Genomic DNA, 19,098 nt, shown 5'->3' on the forward strand with positions numbered 1-19,098 from the left:
TAAGTTGGAAGAAATGTTTAAGCTGGTGCCAGTGGTTTAAGCTGTAAGCTAAAAGAGGAGTGCCCCATAGGCTGGAATAAAGATTTGTATGAAAAGAATCCTGTTGATAAGACCTGACTCTGTTGGCTTTTTTTGAGAACCAGGTCACCCCGAGTAGAAAGGGGTAGGATCTTAATTAGCATAAAATCTGCATACTGAGAACCAGCTCACCCCGAGTGAAAGAGGGACCTGGGAGCCTGAGGTGGGAGCTTCACCTTCTTCACATTAGCCTCTTCATCTTTACAAGCTATACTTCGGGTTCTTTTTTCCCATATGCATCACCTTGCACTTGCTCACATTAAACATCATCTGCCATTTAGCCGCCCAGTCTCCCAGTCTCGTAAGGTCCTCTTGTAATTTTTCACCTTTCTTAACTCCTGGACTGAACTATCATAAAAGACTGATTAGGGCTGAACTGCACGGTAGTACACTAGTGCAATATTTAAAAAATATCAATGATCCCGAGAGGACTTCGGACCTTGAAAGAACCGAAATTATTTGTATATGATAAAGAGTTCACAGACAAATAGATTGTGATCTTAAATAGGTGTAGTCGGGACCTAATGTTATTAATTGTTGAGAAAACTACTCTGGTAGAAGAGGAAATTAAGACACAGATTAGCGATGTAGAAACTCAATTGAATGAAAAATTTAACCTGGAGAAATATAATAAACAGCATGCTGAACTGTTACAAACAATTAACACATTTAAGGATACCACACATCAGACTAAGATTAAAAAATACAAGCGTGATGAAAGAGATTACCATCAAGATATGGTTTACTCATGGAAACGTGATAACCCCGTTAAAGAGCATAAACCAGAACAGGCATTTGAAGGTTCATCGGGTGAATCAGATGGCAGCAGTGATGATGGTCGAAGCACCCGGGTAGTCTGTATCAATCAAGGAAACAACCAAGCAGGATACCCTTTAGAAAGAGGTCACAGAGGATACCGGAAAGGAAGAAATCGACAACAGGGAGATCAAGGCCTGATGACCAGATCGTATCAAGGGGCGAATCCATACTGGTAAATATATCTCAGATTTCATTAACATACTAGTGAAAAAGGCCCGTTTCTGAAACGAATGAAACGGGCGCTAGGAAGGTGTTTCCTCAGAGTGTGTATGTCTGAAAGAGTGTGTGTGAGAGTGAGTGTATGTGAGAGAGAGAGAGTGAATATGCGAGTGTGTGTGTGTGACAGAGAGAGAGTAAGACTGGGTGTGTGTGAGAGAGAGTGAGACTGGGTGTGTGTGTGTGTGTGTGTGTGTGTGTGAGAGAGAGAGAGAGTGTGTGTGTGTGATAATGAGAGTCTGTGGGGGGAGGGTCCCCCCTCCCCTCTCCTCACTCCCTCCCAGTTGTGTGGTCCATCCAGTTCCAGGGTTGTTGTCACTCCCCACTTCCCACCCCCCTCTTCCATGGTCATCCCTACCTCCCAGTTCCATGTTTGGTCCCTCCCTACTTCCCAGTTCCTGGTCCCCCACTCCCTCCCTCCAGGTTCCAGCTCCTTCCCTCTGTGTTTGATGATCCTCCATCCCTCCCTCCGTCCCTGTTTCTGGATCCCTTCGTCCGTCACAGTTGGAGGGTCCTCTCTCCCTCCCAGTTCCAGAGTGCTCCCTGACTTCTCTGCCTTTTCTCCTACATTGCCCTGCCATGCAGCATCTGTCCCCATGAACCCCATGTCCACCATCATTCCCTTTCTGTTCCCATCCATGGCCCTCCCCCTGAGTTCTGCGGTTGCCCTTGCCCCCGAGATCGCCGGTCACCGCCCCCCCCCGCGTCTTACCCCCGTTATAAAGTGCTGCACGCAGCAGGCCAGGCCATCCATGCCCCTCCCCTTGAGCTCTCCAGTCGCCCCTGCCCCTGAGATCGGCGGTCACCATTTCAATCCCTGGCCCACCAACCTCTTTCTTGTCCCACAGAAGCTCCGGTCTAGTGCTGCACGCAGTATGCCTCGCCAGCCCAGCAGTTCGCTTCCTTTCAGGTCGTCTTCCCTCCTTGTGTCCCGCCCTCATGTGACGTAATTTCCGGAAGGGTGGGACACAGGGAGGGAAGAAGACCCGAAAAGAAGCGATATGAGAGGCAGTGTTCGTTCATTGGAGGGGGCGTGGTCCATTGCTAGGAAGGGGGGGCGGGTGGAGTGGCGAAGTTGTGGGCGTAGCGGTGGCATCGGTCGGTGAGCGAGCGAGCGACCTGGGGCGGGTAGCGGCCAGAGGCTTCGGGGGATGTTTTCCGCAGGAAAGCGTGTTGTCCTCAGGTTCGTGCCAGGGGGGGTCCAGGGGGGCAGTAACGTGAAGGGAGGGGGGGTGTTGAAATTGGAGGTAGGGGTGATTGTTGAAGTCGGTGGGAGGGACGGGAGGGGCTTGAAGTGGCAGCGTTGGAGGAAGAGAGTGACATCTGTGTGGGTGGGGGCGTGGTTGGGTGGTTCGAGCGATCCCTTCACTGTTATAGATCCGCCCTCGACGTCATAAAGTTTGATGCGAGGGCAGGGCAGAGAGACATTGTGAGTGGGATGGCTTCACCACCATGAATCCACGAACCCTTCAGCCTGGGAGTGACGTCAGATGGCTTCAGAACGTTGTCTTCATAACGTTGAGGGTGCGTTTTATTATAGTAGATAATCAGAATGCTGTATTGAATCTTGGTCTGTCGTTTGTCCCGGCTGCTACCTATGATCCATTTAAGACTCTAATAGCACTCCACCGCCTTAACAGACTTCTGCAGGTTAAGAAGTTTTTTTCTACCCATGCATCTACAGCTGATATCTCGATATGCAAACCGAAATCTAATTGGCATCCGCCACTTACAGATCCTGTAATTAATACTTTTTTGCAATTGATTTTATATGACCTTGATAGAATAGAAACGGATCCTTCTAAGAAGAAAATTTTATATAATATATCAAAAAAGGAAAAAGAAGCATTGAAACAATTAAGTATGCAAGGTGAAATGTATATTCAACGCGCCAATAAAGGTGGAGCGATTGTGATTCAATCTAAGGCAGCATATCAGAGGGAAGCCTGTACTCAATTAGAAGATCAAAAAGTGTATTGTCAGCTTCAAGAGAATCCCATGGCAGAAATTGCTAGAGATTCAGAATATTATTGAACCAGCATTAGATCGGAGGATGTTGACACAAAAAGAAGCTGACTTCCTTCGAGTAAAACATCCCTCTATACCATATATATACTTTTTGCCAAAGATACATAAGGATCAGGAACATCCACCGGGCAGACCTATAGTTTCTACAGTACGATCAATTTTAGAGCCGCTATTAAGATTTGTTGATGTATTTCTTCAAGATGCTGTACATAATATAAAATCGTTTGTACAAGACTCATTGCATATGTTGAAGTTGTTAAATGAATTACAGGATATACCAAAAAATACTTGGTTGGTGACTTTAGATGTTGCCTCCTTATATACAAACATCCCTCAAGAAGCCGCTTTAAAGATCATCGAGGCAATTCTGAAAGATAGGAGTCTATCCCCTCACATCTCCACCTTGTTCTTGATGGAACTGGCAAGATTGGTGATCACACATAATTATTTCTGGTACGATGAAAGATATTTTAAGCAAATCCATGGTGTTCCTATGGGGGCAACTTTAGCCCCGTCAGTAGCAACACTTTATATGAATTCTTTTGAAGAAACATTTATCTACCCATCGATACCTTTTAGATCAGACATATTGATTTGGAAAAGATATCTGGACGATATATTTGTCATCTGGACAGGAACACAGGAACAACTACTCCAATTTATTGAATGGATTAACTCTTTAGATAAAAACTTAAGATTTACTGCCACCTATAATCAATATTTCATTGATTTCTTGGACATTCATATAGAAATATCTGAAGGAGGGATTACCACATCTTTATTTAATAAACAGACTGATCGTAATAATTATTTTCATTATAACAGCTTCTAATCATTTAAAAAACAACTATGATTGAGATGACTCTGTTCCTCTATGAATGACTTTAAATATCATGCAAATAAACTGAATGAAAAATTTATAACACGAGGATACCCCCCTAAGATAATTAGGAATGCATACTTAAAGGCTAGAATTGCGCAACAAGAGTTATTACTTGATTATCGAAATCATGAAGAATAAAATCGGATTGTATGTATATTACCTTACTCCTCGCTGGCTAAATTCATTGTTCAGAGTATTATGTCCCACTGGCATATTTTGCAGATTGATGAAATATTTAAAGATAAACCATTAATAGCTTTTAAACGTGCTAAAAATATAGGGGAGATATTGTCATGGAAAAATCAGTACCATAATATGGCTCAACGGATTTCATCTCATACTATATGTGGACACTGTCAGTGGTGTCAAACCTCCTTGACAGGTGTCTCATGGAGTGATCCCCAAACACATCGGACGGTTACTGCACATACTGATTCAGACTGCACCACGAGAATGGTAGTGTACATCATCCAATGCCCCTGTGAAAAAGTGTATGTGGGAGGAAAGGAGAAACAGGGGTGATATGATACAGACGTTCAAATATTTGAAAGGTATTAATCAACAAACGAACCTTTTCCGGAGATGGGAAGGCGGTATAACTAGAGGACATGAAATGAAATTGAAGGGGGGCAGACTCAAGAAAAATGTCAGGAAGTATTTTTTCACGGAGAGAGTGGTGGATGCTTGGAATGCCCTCCCGCAGGAGGTGGTGGAGATGAAAACGGTAACGGAATTCAAACATGCGTAGGATAAACATAAAGGAATCCTGTTCAGAAGGAAGGGATCCTCAGGAGCTTAGCGGAGATTGAATGGCAGAGCCGGTGGTGGGAGGCGGGGCTGGTGGTTGGGAGGCAGGGCTAGTGTTGGGCAGACTTATACGGTCTGTGCCCTGAAAAAGACAGATACAAATCAAGGTAAGGTATACACAAAAAGTAGCACATATGAGTTATCTTGTTGGCCAGACTGGATGGACTGTGCAGGTCTTTTTCTGCTGTCATCTACTATGTTACTATCCAGCTTATAATCGAAAGTGATCGCCGGCCACTTCCTGACATAAATCGGGAGATGGCCAGTGATTTCTTAAAAGCGGCGAAATTGGTATAATCGAAAGCGGCATTTTTGACAGCATCGCCACTTTCCCGTCGCTTCGCCGGCGAAAGTCAAGGGGCGTGTCGGTAGATTAGCGAAGGCGGGATATGGGCGGGCATGGGCGTGGCTACCAGATGGCCGGCTTTCGCCAATAATGGAAATTAAAAAAGCGGCGTTAAGCAGTATTTCGCCGGCTTTACTTGGTCCTTTTGTTTTCACGACCAAGCCTCAAAAAGGTGCCCCAACTGACCAGATGACCACTGGAGGGAATGGGGTATGTCCTCCCCATACTCCCCCAGTGGTCACCAATCCCCTTCCAAACTAAAAAAATAAAACTAAAAACCTTTTTTGCCAGCCTGTATGCCAGCCTCAAATGCCGTACCCACCTCCATGACAGCAGAATGTGTTGTATCCTCTGACAGCCTTTTCCTGGTTGCGATGTGGCTCTCGGGTGAGTGTGACACTTTTTCTGTTATGTGCCCTGCAGAGTCACAGTAGCAATGCATTGTGGTGGGTGTAGGGTACTGGGCTCTACTCCCATGGTGCTTTTCCCCCCTGCTAACTGGGTCAGAGTGTGCCCTGTTTTGTTTCCTGTTGTAGTCCATACGATAGTGGCCATTTTTGTAAGCCAGTTTTAGTTCCCTTTCCTGTGTTACCCACGTTAGAGAACGTAGTTCTTACCTTGAATGGTGCTGAAAGAGGGCATTGTACACCATTGTGCCAGCTCTGACCTACTGCTAATCTTAGTACCAGGGGACTCTTTGCCAGTGGGGCACAACCTCTGATCTGCAGTTAACTGTGAGTAAACGTGGTTATTTCAAGAAAGGACTTTTTCAGAGAGATTATGGCCGGCCATCTTTTTTTTTCGATAATACGGTGTGGGCCGGCGAAATGCCTTGGATTTCGCCGGGTTTGAGATCGCCAGTTTTGTTTTTCCGTGATAATGGAAAAAACTGCCGGCGATCTCAAACCCGGCGAAATCCAAGGCATTTGGCCGTGGGAGGAGCCAGCATTTGTAGTGCAATGGTCCCCCTCACATGCCAGGACACCAACCGGGCACCCTAGGGGGCACTTCAAACATCTTTTATAAACAACCAAATTAGCTTCCAGGTGCATAGCACCCTTCCCTTGTGTGCTGAGTCCCCCATTTCCCCTCCAAAACCCACTGCCCACAAGTGCGCACCATTACCCTAGCCCTAAGGGCTGAAGGGGGGCACCTACATGTGCGTACAGTGGGTTTTGGGGGGTTTGGGAGGGCTCAACATTACCCACCACAAGTGGAACAGGTAGGGGGGGGATGGGCCTGGCTCTGCCTTTCTGCAGTCCACTGCAACCAACAACAACTGTTCCAGGGACCTGCATACTGCTGTCAGGGTGCTGGGTATGTCATTTGAGGCTGGCATACAGGCTGGCAAAAAAGGTTTGTATTTTAATAATTTTAGTGTGGGAGGGGGTTGGCGACCACTGGGGGAGTAAGGGGAGGTCATCCCCCATTCCCTTCGGTGGTCATCTGGTCAGTTGGGGCACCTTTTTGAGGCTTGGTCGTGAAAATAAAAGGACCAAGTAAACCTGGCGAAATACTGCTTATCGCCGGGTTTTATTTTTCCATTATCCGCAAAAGCTGGACATCTGGTAGCCACGCCCAAGCCTGCCCATGTCCCGCCTTCGCTTTGCCGCCAACACGCCCCTTTGAACTTTCGCCGGCGAGGCGAAGGGAAAGCGGCAAAGCTATCACAAATGTAGCTTTCGCTTATACGCTTTTCGCCGCTTTTGCGAAATCGCCGGCCATATCCCGATTTGTGTCAGGAAATAGCCGGCGATTACTTTCGATTATAAGCTGGCTAATGTATGTTACAACACAATTTATTACCCAATACCCTTCATGCATTATCATAATGTATACTCCTTTACCATGTATATATGCACATGATATATATTGTGAAGGAGAGGACCTGGGGGTAGATAAGATGGAAGTGGAAGAGGAAGAAGGGGGGAGGCTCACGAGCAGACGTAGGCAGAACAGAGCCTTGCCTCCATTCCATCCCCAGAGAGCGAGAAAAGTAGTAATGCCCCCTAGAAAAGGGTGGAGAGAAAAGGACTACATTACCCAGCATTCCCCAAGAGAGAGCAGAGAAAGGGTCGTGACCCCTGTAAAATGGAGGATACATTTCCCAGCAACCTCGGGGCAAAGCCTGGAACAGAGATTACCTTCCCCAGCAGGAACAGGGGGAGAACTCTAACAAGGAAAGGGTGGTGCCCCTGCAGGGTAATCAAGGGAAAGAGGAACAGCTGCAAAGTGGGTGGGACGGGGAGCCCATGGAGTATCAAGAGGCTGGGCAGGGAGAAAGAGAGGAGAGCGAGGAAGAGCCTATGGACCTCTCAGCCTGGGCTCACTCATTAGGTAACAAAATAAGGGACCAGGTAACTTCATAGTATGGTAACTGGGCTAAGAGAGGAAAGAGGAAAGGTCATGTGGGATGATGGGTCAGTGCTTAGAGACAGTGACCCAGATGGGTGGGGCCTTTTCATTTTCCAGAGCTCAGGCTGTGATTGAACTGTGGGGTTAAAGAGTTCTGGTTGAAGAGGGATGAGAGATTTTCTCGGAGTGGGCTGCGCCCAGCAGGAAGAAGGTGGAGTGTGAACTGTGGCTAAAAAGCCTAAAAGAAGCTGAAGGGGTTTGAGCTGTGTGCTGAAGCCTCAAGAACTGTGTTTGTTTTTTTTTGTTGAAACTGCTTGCAGTGTGTTGCCCCCTTCCAAGGGAGAGGGGGGGAGAAAGAAGACCCAGGGCTATAAAACTGTCTGAAAGGAACCCAGCTGGGCGCTGGAAGCCTGGGAGTTAAAAGTTGTTTTTTTTTCTTGCTGTGTTTGTAACCCTGAGAGGAGCAACCGGGGAATTACTGTATGAGGTTTTTTGGTTGATTCAAGTATTGTGTCTTTTTGCACTGCTGGACTGTTGGATCCCAAGCAAAATAAAGAACTTGTTAGTTTTGCTTTGAAGTTGATTTCTTTGAGCCCTGCCCTGTGGACTGCAGTGAACCAGGAGGTTGGGCAGCAAGGGTGAAGGGGAGATCCCAAGGACCCTCAGGCGGAGGGGAGGATCTTCACAATATTTATACCATGATCTATTCCATGCATGTTATGTTCCATGTATTTTACCATGTAGGTATGCACCTGAACGCAATACCATTTGTAATTCTGTTACCCGGAAATGGCATACGCCATGACGGCAAATGTAAGCCACATTGAGCCTGCAAATTGGTGGGAAAATGTGGGATACAAATGCTTTTTTCCATAGAGGTTTTTTTCGGTTTTTTAACCTTTTTTCCATAGAGGATTTATCTTCAATCAGAGTTAGCGCCCTTCAGCGCCTTCCGGATCAGAATACAGGAGATATTGCGAGTGCTATTAGCGCTTTTTTCGCCATCACAAACCCAGTGGTTCAAGGCAATCGTGCCTTGTTATCTGCACGCTATTGCGGCAACATATCGACCCCTGAGGCAGGCGCCTTTGTTAGTGCCGAAACACGGCCCCGTGTCGGGTCATTGATCAATAAAATACTCCTGTTGTCCTAGTTCTGAAGGCCCAGTGTTGCTTTTTTCTTTGGACTTGTTTAGTTGTATACTGTAGTGCCCTCTCTGTCTGTATAGGATACAAATGCTACAAATAAATAAATAAAAAGATGAAAAAGCTGATAAGCAAAGTATTACTTCTTGAACAAGTTTGATGTATGCATAATAGAATAAATTACGATTAAGAAGAAGTTTAGAAATGCTTATGAAAGCAGTTAATGGATTAAAATTATACATAAGAAAGATTAAATATATAAAAAAATACGGATGGGATTCATGAGGATTACGGTACCACCTCTATAAATATGCTTGGCTCATGAAGAAAGTTTTAGCCAATTAGGAGGTGGATATGTTGATCTGATGATACTATTATGACTGTCTGATCATATAGACCTGAGTATATTTAGGATAAACTAGCAGAGAAGTTGAGCATACAGAGAAGGATTATATTCCTATGGGCATCTCTAGCTTTTAGTGCACACTAATCATTAGCAAGTGCTAAAAATGCTACTGTGCCTTTGTAAAAGACCCCCTAAATTATCTATATGACAAAAGAATGTGTCTAATAAGAAAAATCATACCTGTTTCTTTGTCTATAAACCATATAAAAAGTTACACAGCCTTAAAGAATGTTTGAGATAGAAATATGGTGCCATATTGCGCTTATGTGTATACTGTTCTACTGACTGCTAAATAAAAACTGAAACTTTCAGCTGGCAATGATGTATTTAAATTTATTTCATTTGTGCAACCCTCATAATTTTTAAAAAAAGGTTCCAGAGGTGATCTGGGACGTTGTAGACCGGTGAGCCTGGCGTCAATGCCAGGCAAAATGGTAGAGACTATTATAAAGAACAAAATTACAGATCATATTCAAAAGCATGGATTAATGAGACAAAGCCAACATGGATTTAGTGAAGGGAGATCTTGCCTCACCAATCTATACATATCTTTGAAGAGATGAACAAACCTGTGGATAATGATGAGCTGCTTGATGCTGTATATCTGGATTTTCAAAAGGCGATTGACAAAGTACCTCATGAAAGACTCCAGAGAAAACTGGAGAGTCACGGGATAGGAGGTAGTGTTCTATTGTGGATTAAAAACTGGTTAAAAGATAGAAAACAGAGAGTGGGGTTAAATGGTCAGTATTCTCAGTGGAGAAGAGTAGATAGTGGGGTTCCCCAGGGGTCTGTGCTGGGACCTCTGCTTTTTAACATATTTATAAATGATCTAGAGATGGGAGTAAGTAGTGAGGTAATTAAATTTGCTGACAACACACAGTTATTCAAAGTTGTTAAACTGGAAGAAGATTGTGAAAAATTAGAAGAGGACCTTACGAGACTGGGCATCTAAATGGCAGATGGCATTTAATGTGAGCAAGTGCAAAGTGATGCATGTGGGAAAGAGGAACCCGAATTATAGCTACGTGGTGCAAGGTTCCACATTAGGAGTCACTGATCAGGAAAGGGATCTAGGCATCATCATTGATGATACGTTGAAACCCTCTGCTCAGTGTGTGGTGGGGGCTAAGAAAGCAAATAGAATGTTAGGTGTTATTATGAAAGGAATGGAAAACAAAAATGAGGACATTATAATGCCTTTGTATCATTCCATGGTGCGACCACACCTCGAATACTGTGTGCAATTCTGGTCACCGCATCTCAAAACATATATGGTGGAATTAGAAAAGGTACAAAGAAGGGCAACAAAAATGATAAAGGGGACGAGATGACTTCCCTATGAGGTAAGGCTAAAGCGGCTGGACCTTTTCAGCTTGGAGAAAAGATGACTGAGGGGAGATATGATAGAGGTCTACAAAATAATGTGTGGAGTGGAATGGGTAGACATGAATCGCTTGTTTACTCTTTCCAAAAATACTAGGACTAGGGGGCATGCAATGAAGCTGCAAATTAGTAAATTTAAAACAAATCAGAGAAAATATTTCTTCACTCAGCGTGTAATTAAACAGGATTATTTCTAGCTGCACCAGGGTGAAAGTAATCAAGTAGCCAGGACCAGCACACCAGGGAATGCAATATCCTCTTGCACCGAGGATGTTTCTCCAGGAGCTACTGCCCAGGAGAGAAGGGTTAGGACATTAGGGTGTATGTACACCCCACTCTGGCAATTGACAGACACATGCTGCATGAAGCAAGCTAGATCGGCTGCTAAGCAGCCCCAGGTGCAAGGGAAGTTGAAGAACCACAGCTCCACAGAAGCAATGGAGGGGTGGAGAGACAGAGTGGTGGGGGTAATGGGAAATAGGGAGAGGGAGAGAGAGAGAGAGAGATGAAAGCTTGCTGGCACCAGGCCCGGGCCCAGTCTCCCCCTTGGAGGCCAGGCCCAGGGAAGTAAAAGAAGAGAGACTGTGCTAGGGGAAGGGGATAAAGTGTGTGGGTTTTTAGAGGTGCAGACGCTGAGGCTACTGCAAATATTTGTTAGAAACTCTGCTGGTTGGACTTTATCCCTTCTATTTGGTTCTGATATCATGAAGATGGAAGCAAAACTCATAAAAATAAGGTCCCGAAGCTCAAACAAGTGAATGCATGTAACTGTAAACTTTCATCAGGTGTTATAGTAGAACTCAAAGAACATGCTATGTGATTCATCCTCATACCTATGCCTCATGCATGCAAAACTGAAATGTCAGTTCACTGAGAACCTGAAGCCACAAAAAACACCCAAAATATCTTCTGTGTAGGGAGAAGAGACATGGGCAGTGAGAATCACCTTCAAATTATGTACCTTTATCTTTCAAATCCTAAATGGCACAGCTCCAGATTATATGGTACCATTAATAAACTTACCTCAAAGAAACGTTAAATATGAGGAAAGAAACGTTAAATATGAGGCAAGAAACTATCTCAGACTACACCTCACAAATTGCAAAAAAGTGATCTACAAAATTGTCCACTCTGCAGACTTCACTTACCTAGGAATCAAATGGTGGAACTCCTTACCATCCAAAATAAGAAATACACAGGAATATATTAGATTCCGCAAAATCCTCAAATCATTCCTATTCAAAGAAACTCTCACAAAGAACAACCATATCGCAAACAATAATTATTACCTGAGTTGGTTATTACTCTATTTACCATTAACTTTCTCTTTGCTTCATATATAATTTCTCATTCGTAATAGATTTTCTAAATGTTAAATATCCATAGTTATCCCAGTATGTTTATGATACTGTGTTGTAAAATTGGATTCTTACAACAAATTACTTTCTTATACATTATTCTTTGTTATGTATCCTATACTGTTTATTGTAAGCCACATTGAACTCAAACTTGTTTGGGATAATGTGGGATATAAATGTCAGAAATAAATAAATGGCTGCTTTTGCCTACCGTTTTGCTTTGCCTCACCTGAATCACTCCACCACCTTCTCCATTCCTGGCTAAAAATTGCTCTGGTAAATTTATCATATTCCCCAGCCAGTCCAACATCACTGTCTCCAGCTCTGTGCAAGCGGGGCTTGCGGCCTGTTGAAATTCATATTTGAAAATAGTCATTAATATGAGGATGGTAGAAAGCAAAAATTACAATTGTTGTACACTATGAAAATAAGCATTGGCTATCTCTAAATGCTCCTGAATGCTCAAGTCTTACACAGTGAAAAACAGTTGATGGATTAATTGCTATTAACTTAAAAAATGTCAGCAGTATCTTTTGAAGTCATGGCAACCACCTTGCTTTTCATTTGGTGTTTGAGGGCAAGTGGCCGAGGATCATATCCTGCTCTGTATTTGTAGAAAAAAATGTCCTGTGAAATGACGTAGCAGAACACTTAGCAGACCAACGCTTTGAAGGAATATGTAGTTTTATTAAGACAAGAACCCAGCGTGGCCATGTTTTGCCCAAAAGCTGCATCAGGGGTAAAAGCTATTGTACAAACATAAAAACTAAAATCAGACAATTAAATAATAAATGTCTAAATAATAATAGAACATTAAAAAATAGTTGAAACATATCATCCAGAAAGAAAGAAACGGGATTCCAAGATGGCGTTGTGAATGGACGCACCTGTGTTAGCTCCTGGAAGTTGCTCTGTTTGTAGGTCCTCTACGGCACCTCTGTCGCCTCATTAAACATGGGGAAATGGAGGGGAAAAGTGAAGGAACATCCCTCAGCTCCTGTGACTTCTTCAGCGACGAGGCAGACAACTTTGCAACCAGGTCCTCAGCAACCAGGTCCTCAGGGCTTTTTAACCCCCTCTGCAACTCTCGGCACTTCGGTGTCGATTGAGAATGGAAACAGGGTTTCCCTGAGCCCCGTGGAACGAGTTGCTCCACCCCAGCCTGGAGGGGAGTTGCTGGCAGCTCTGACAGGGAAGGAAGCCGAAGGGGCTCAGCCCGACCTGTTTGAGGGAGTGTCTGCAGTAACGGAGGCTGAATCTCAACGCGGAGAACTATTGCTACAATCAGCTTCAAAGGTATTGCCTCAGGATATAGTTTCTAAACTTGTTTGTGTTGAAGATCAACCTCACCCTTCTCCAGCCATTAGTGGTGTGAATAGACCAGCAACTGTGACATTAGAGTCACTATGGAATATGGTTTACAGCATTCACACTTCTATGCAAACTACTTTAAAAGTGAATACTTCTGACATAAAAACTCTTTCTGAGGCTGCCCTGCTTCAGGCGCAAAAGACTGCACAGCAAACCTTAGATTTGGAGACTGTGAATTAAAATTCAAGAAATGGGATCTGTAGAAACGGCTTTGGTTAAGGATAATAATTTCCTACATAAAAGATTGGAGTACCTAGAAAACCAGACTAGAAGATTAAACCTCAGGTTTCTTAATTTTCCCAAATCGCCTTTAATTTCCCCTTTGGACATGGTTAAAAAATATATGATTGATATTCTTGGAATGGATAAGGACTCACTGCCTCCCCTTACTCGGGCTTATTACATCAGGAGTGGTGGAGTGGTGGAAGAAAATCCCCCGATAGCAGGGGAAGGAATGGATCTTACTTCTTTCCTTGAAAGTACATTGGAGATAATTACTCAGAGGTTGACTCTGCTTGTTACTTTTGTGCTGGAGCCTGATAGGAATGCCGTATTAAGGCTTTCCTTGAGACACTTAGAAAATCTGTTTTTGGGCTCAAAAATTCGTATTTTTCCTGATCTCTCAAGGCCTACACAGATGAGAAGGAGGGCCTTTTTGGAACTCCGCCCTAGGGTGGTGGCACTGGGAGCAACTTTTATATTACGTTTTCCTTGTTATTGTAATGTAATGCTTGAGGGTAAACAGTTTCAATTTGTAGACCCAAAACAGTTAAAACAATTTCTAGATGCTAGAGTGGAATTGAATGTTGTGTGCCCTCCCTAAATGCAGGCTGGGGTCTGAACCAGAGGTTGCAACCACTAGTCCTTAATTATTGCTATATGTTTTACTTTAAATTCTAAATTCTTGGATTCCAAAAATTTCCTAAACTTGTGGACAGAAAGGCTGTTAATGATATTTCTCTTTATATTTTATTTTTGCCTTTTGTATAAATGCCGATTGCATATTCACGTATTGTGATGATATATGGAAATATATGAATAAAGAAATAATAAAAAAAAAAAAGAAAGAAACGTATAGTCAAAATCATTACATGGATAATGTGGTTAGAGCACGGGTTCTGCAATCCAGAGGTGGCCGGATCAAATCCCACTGTTGCTCCTTGTGATCTTGGGCAAGTCACTTAACCCTCCATTGCCTCAGGCACAAACTTAGATTGTGAGCCCTCCTGGGACAGAGAAATATCCAGAGTTCCTGAATGTAACTCACCTTGAGCTACTACTGGAAAAGGTGTGAGCAAAATCTAAATTAAAAAACAACAACTATATGGCAAGCGAGAATATATATAAAATCATGCAGGCAAAATCATCCAATAGAACAAATCAACTGTGTAGCAGGGATAAAAAAAAATGATATTAATAGCTATGACAAAACACATGATCAAAGCTACTTACAAACAGACTGAAGTGGGAATAGTGCATAAACCATTCTGCATTGCTGATAAGGTAAAATAGTGCCAATACAAATATGGTATCTCATTCATAAGACAGTGTAAGAAAAACCAACACCACTACTACTACTACTACTTAACATTTCTAGAGCGCTACTAGGGTTACGCAGCGCTGTACAATTTAACAAAGAGAGACAGTCCCTGCTCAAAGAGCTTACAATCTAATAGACAAGTGAACGGTCGGTCCGATAGGGGCAGTCAAATTGGGGCAGTCTGGATTTACTGAACGGTAAGGGTTAGGTGCCGAACGCAGCATTGAAGAGGTGGGCTTTAAGCAAAGACTTGAAGACGGGTAGGGAGGGGGCTTGGCGTAAGGGTTCAGGAAGGTTGTTCCAAGCATAGGGTGAGGCGAGGCAGAATGAGCGGAGCCTGGAGTTGGCGGTGGTGGAGAAGGGTACTTAGAGGAGGGATTTATCTTGTGAACGGAGGTTACGGGCCGGAACGTAAGGGGAGATGAGGGTAGAAAGATAGTGAGGGGCAGCAGACTGAGTGCATTTGTAGGTAAGAAGGAAGGATCCACAAGGAAGGATTCCCTACGGTGAAGTACACTGTCCAAAGAAATAGGGAAAGGATGTAGGTCAACCAAAAAACACGTAGGACGCCAGAGGTATGAAGAAGTCTTTATTCTCAAAAAAAGCAAATACAATGGACCCATAAACTGTAAAGTTGTTTATGTTTATTTAGATCTTTATAACCCACCATATTCCAAAATTGGGTCAAAGCAGTTTATAATAGATAAAACAAGTTGAAAGAAGGAAAGGAATGCCATTTAGTGATAGGACAGAATATTTAATACAATACAGCTATACCTTAAAAAGGACTATAGACATAAAAAACAGAAAGTAACATTTCTAAATTGATATGCTAGGTGGAGAGCGAGTCAGCTAGGCTCTATAAGATAGGCTAGTACCGAAAGCCAGTTCCAAAAAAATTAAGCTTTAAGTAGTGATTTAAATTTTACAAAAGAGAGTTCACTACTTAAATAGGGAGATAGACTATTCCAGAGAGACGGTGTCAGAAAAAAATAGGTAGAGTGCCGTGTAGACTCATAATGTGCATTTTTTAGCAATGGGAGAACCGTTCTGTGAGAATCAAGGGAACCAAGTGATCGAGAGGGGATATAAGGAATTGTAACTACTGACACGTAAGATGGACATCTAAGATGTTATTTTATTGTTTATACAAATATCAAGCCCAGCTCCTATCGATATTTCTTATCAGCAAATACTTTGAATTATAGTTATAGGCATACTATTGGATCCGTCAGATACGCATGCTTCAACCACTAGACTAATTTCTTATGAACCTGGCATAAATAAGGGTGTGTATCCGATGGATCCAATAGTATGCCTATAACTATAATTCAAAGTATTTGCTGATAAGAAATATTGATAGGAGCTGGGCTTGATATTTGTGTGGATTAGTTTGTCTCCTCCTTTATAACTTTTTGTTGCTTGTTTGATTAAGATTTTATTGTTTATGACACAATTTTATTGACTTATTAAGATATTTTAACAAATTAAAAACAAATTTCTGAGACTTAACCTTTGACCTAAGCAGGAAGGATAAAGTAGGTAGTACTCCGCAGCATGGCAGATTCTCTGTTTCTTCCTGTGTTGTGGAGATGCTGTTGCTCTGAGAAGAAAGTGCTGCTTGTGAGTATTCTCTCTTGTATAGCTGCTGTTAATTTCCATCAGGGTACTGTAACAATTTTGGGTTTACCACTGAATGCTTTTTACATTAAAAAAAAACATTTAGGCTTTATTGGTCAGAATTGGCTATTAGGGGAAAATTTGCTTCTATTCCCCACTAGGTATATTGTCCTTTTGGGCACTGCTTTTTTCTCGCACTGCCACATGAATGAGACACCATATTTGTGTTGGTGATATTTTGCCTTATCAGCAATGCAGAATGGTTTATGCACTATTCCCACTTCAGTCTGTTTGTAAATAGCTTTGATTGTGGGTTTTGTTATAACTATTAATGTCACTTTTTATCCCTGCTACAGCTGATTTGTTCTATTGAATGATTTTGTCTGTAGGATTTTATATATTTTCTCACTTGCCATTTAGTTGTGTTATCCATGTAATGATTTTGACTGCATGCTTCTTTCATTCTGGATGATATATTTCAACTCTCTTTATGTTCTATTATTATTTAGACATTTATTATTTCATTGTGTGATTTTAATTAGTTTTTATGTTTGTACTACAACTTTTACCCTTGATGCAGCCTTTGGATGAAACGTGGCCACGTTGGGTTCTTGTCTTAATAAAGCTCCACATCTCTTCAAACTGTTAGTCTGCTCTGTGTTCTGCTGTTTCACTTTTGCAGATTATTGTCTCATATTGTCTGTTTGTGAAATGAGGTTTCATCAAAATATACACAGTGTAACCAGGCGCCTCTCTTGTGCAGCCAAGGATAGAACAATCTCCTCCAGCCACAGGCTCCCGGTACAATGAATAAATAGATGTCCACCAGTAACTTCAATCTTAAGGACTTTTATTCCATGCAGGTTTTTAGTACACAGATCCAACAGCAGCATAGCACATACCAGGATTCAATACAGGCTTCAGTCTGGGCTCTTTATCCAGTGCACAATAAACAATAATTCAATTCCCAAGACAAACAGTTCTTTCAGTTAATCATCACAGTTCAGTCACCAAGCAGCATTTTCTACCTTCTATCCTCTTTACCTTCAGGAGAGTTCAATATTTTAGGGACTCCTTCTACCCAAGGGTTTTCCCCTGCATCAGCTTCACAGTGAATTCAATACTTTTGGGACTTCCTCTCACCCAAGGAATCTCAGCCTGCTTCAGTACTTTAGGGACCTCCCTGCCCAAGGATTCTCAGCCTGTAACTGCCAGTACTTTAGGGACCTCCTTGCCCAAGGGTTTTCAGCCTGCAACTCCTTCTCTCCTTCTGCTTCTCTCTCCTGAACTGAACTCCACTGCTGGGACTCCTTCCCACCTGCCTAATCAATCCCTGGCTTCAGCTACCACCACCAATCATTCTCCTTCCCTTAGCTTCCTCACACCCAAACCAGCTGAGTTAAGCATTAGACTAATGAGACCAATGATGAGCTCCTGCACACAGGGTTTCCCAACTCTTTCCACCTAGTGGCAGCCACTCTACACAACCTGCCAGCTTACACCCATGTCTTCCCTGATTGCAGCTAGGAGTCCAGTCTGGGTTCTTCATCTCACCCTCTGGCTCCTTGCCTGCAATGCCCTCTGGGACTTGTATTTCAGACTGAAACTGCCTTAACCCGACTATCCTGGAGGTGACTTTATCACAACAGACAGGGTATGTTATAACAGGAGCAATGAGGCAGGGAAGATACATAGGCACATCTACTTCTCCTATTTCATAAAGGCAACATATGTACCTATATAAAATAGCCCACCCCAGAGCTTCCCAAACTGTGGGTCAGGAGCCCAAATGGGGTCACAACTTGGTTGGGCTCTCCATAAGTGCTCTGTCATTCTGCACCTTTGGGGATCACACAATTTTATTTGTCCACGTTCATGGGGTCACAGCCACAAAAATATTGCCAAGTACTGGCCTACCCGAAAGCTACCCTACAAAGTTAGCACAGAATCAAAAACTACACATTTTCCCCATTTCAGAAGGGAAATGCACGTTTATGATTACAGAGATCAGTGTTAAGATTTACAGCTACTTTCTGGTATGTAGAGGTTTAGTAAAAGTGCTTGTTTTGGGCTGTGCTTGACGAGAGGGATAAAGGAGGTCTTCCCCTTAAACCCCCGGTGTAACTCACACCCCTCAAAAAAATTATAGTGCAGAAATATTGCAGACACTGTACTTAATTAGAGGCATTTGGAAGTGTAGTTTTCCAAAATGGCAGGCATACATGTCTAAGTGTTGGCACTTACACAGCTATGTTCTAAAATACCAACGACCATTTGTAATTGCTGACACTTAGATGTATGAGTTGCTGAGTTGATCTTGTTGATGTTTTAGATTTTGACATATGTAAAATGGTTGCTTCCACAGCATGTAACCAGTATCCTATATAATAATTTGCACCTCCAACGTTCCATGTCTGGCTGCCTGGGTTTGTAACATCTCCTGATGTCAGCCAGCCTCCAGCGTTCCATTCCCCTTCACTGCCCCGCCCTCGTGTCAAGAGGTAATGACGTCAGAGAGTAGAACAGTGAGAGGGAAGGGAATGCTGGAGGCGAGCTGACATCAGGAGGGATGTTACGAACGGAACGGAAGCCAGCGCCAGCCAGCCAGAGAACGTTCAAGTACAAATCAAGGGGAGGAGAGAATCGAGGGACATCGAGGGGAGGGAGGAAGGGGAGGGGAGGGCAGAGGAGAATTGATGGATGGGATGGGAGGATAGTAGAGGAGAGAATCATGGGACAC

At 43.1% G+C, this 19,098-nt stretch overlaps 1 protein-coding gene across 1 annotated transcript in view; it reads right to left on the bottom strand.

Moving 5' to 3' along the window:
- DDC (dopa decarboxylase) overlaps positions 1-19,098 on the bottom strand; it is a 438,446-nt gene that overhangs the window by 304,548 nt on the left and 114,800 nt on the right. Inside the window, 1 exon segment of the mRNA XM_030209542.1 lies at positions 12,057-12,173. Within this exon segment, the coding sequence (XP_030065402.1) occupies positions 12,057-12,173 (117 nt within the window).

Source organism: Microcaecilia unicolor, chromosome 1 (assembly GCF_901765095.1).
Source record: "Microcaecilia unicolor chromosome 1, aMicUni1.1, whole genome shotgun sequence".
NCBI classification, from domain to species: domain Eukaryota; kingdom Metazoa; phylum Chordata; class Amphibia; order Gymnophiona; family Siphonopidae; genus Microcaecilia; species Microcaecilia unicolor.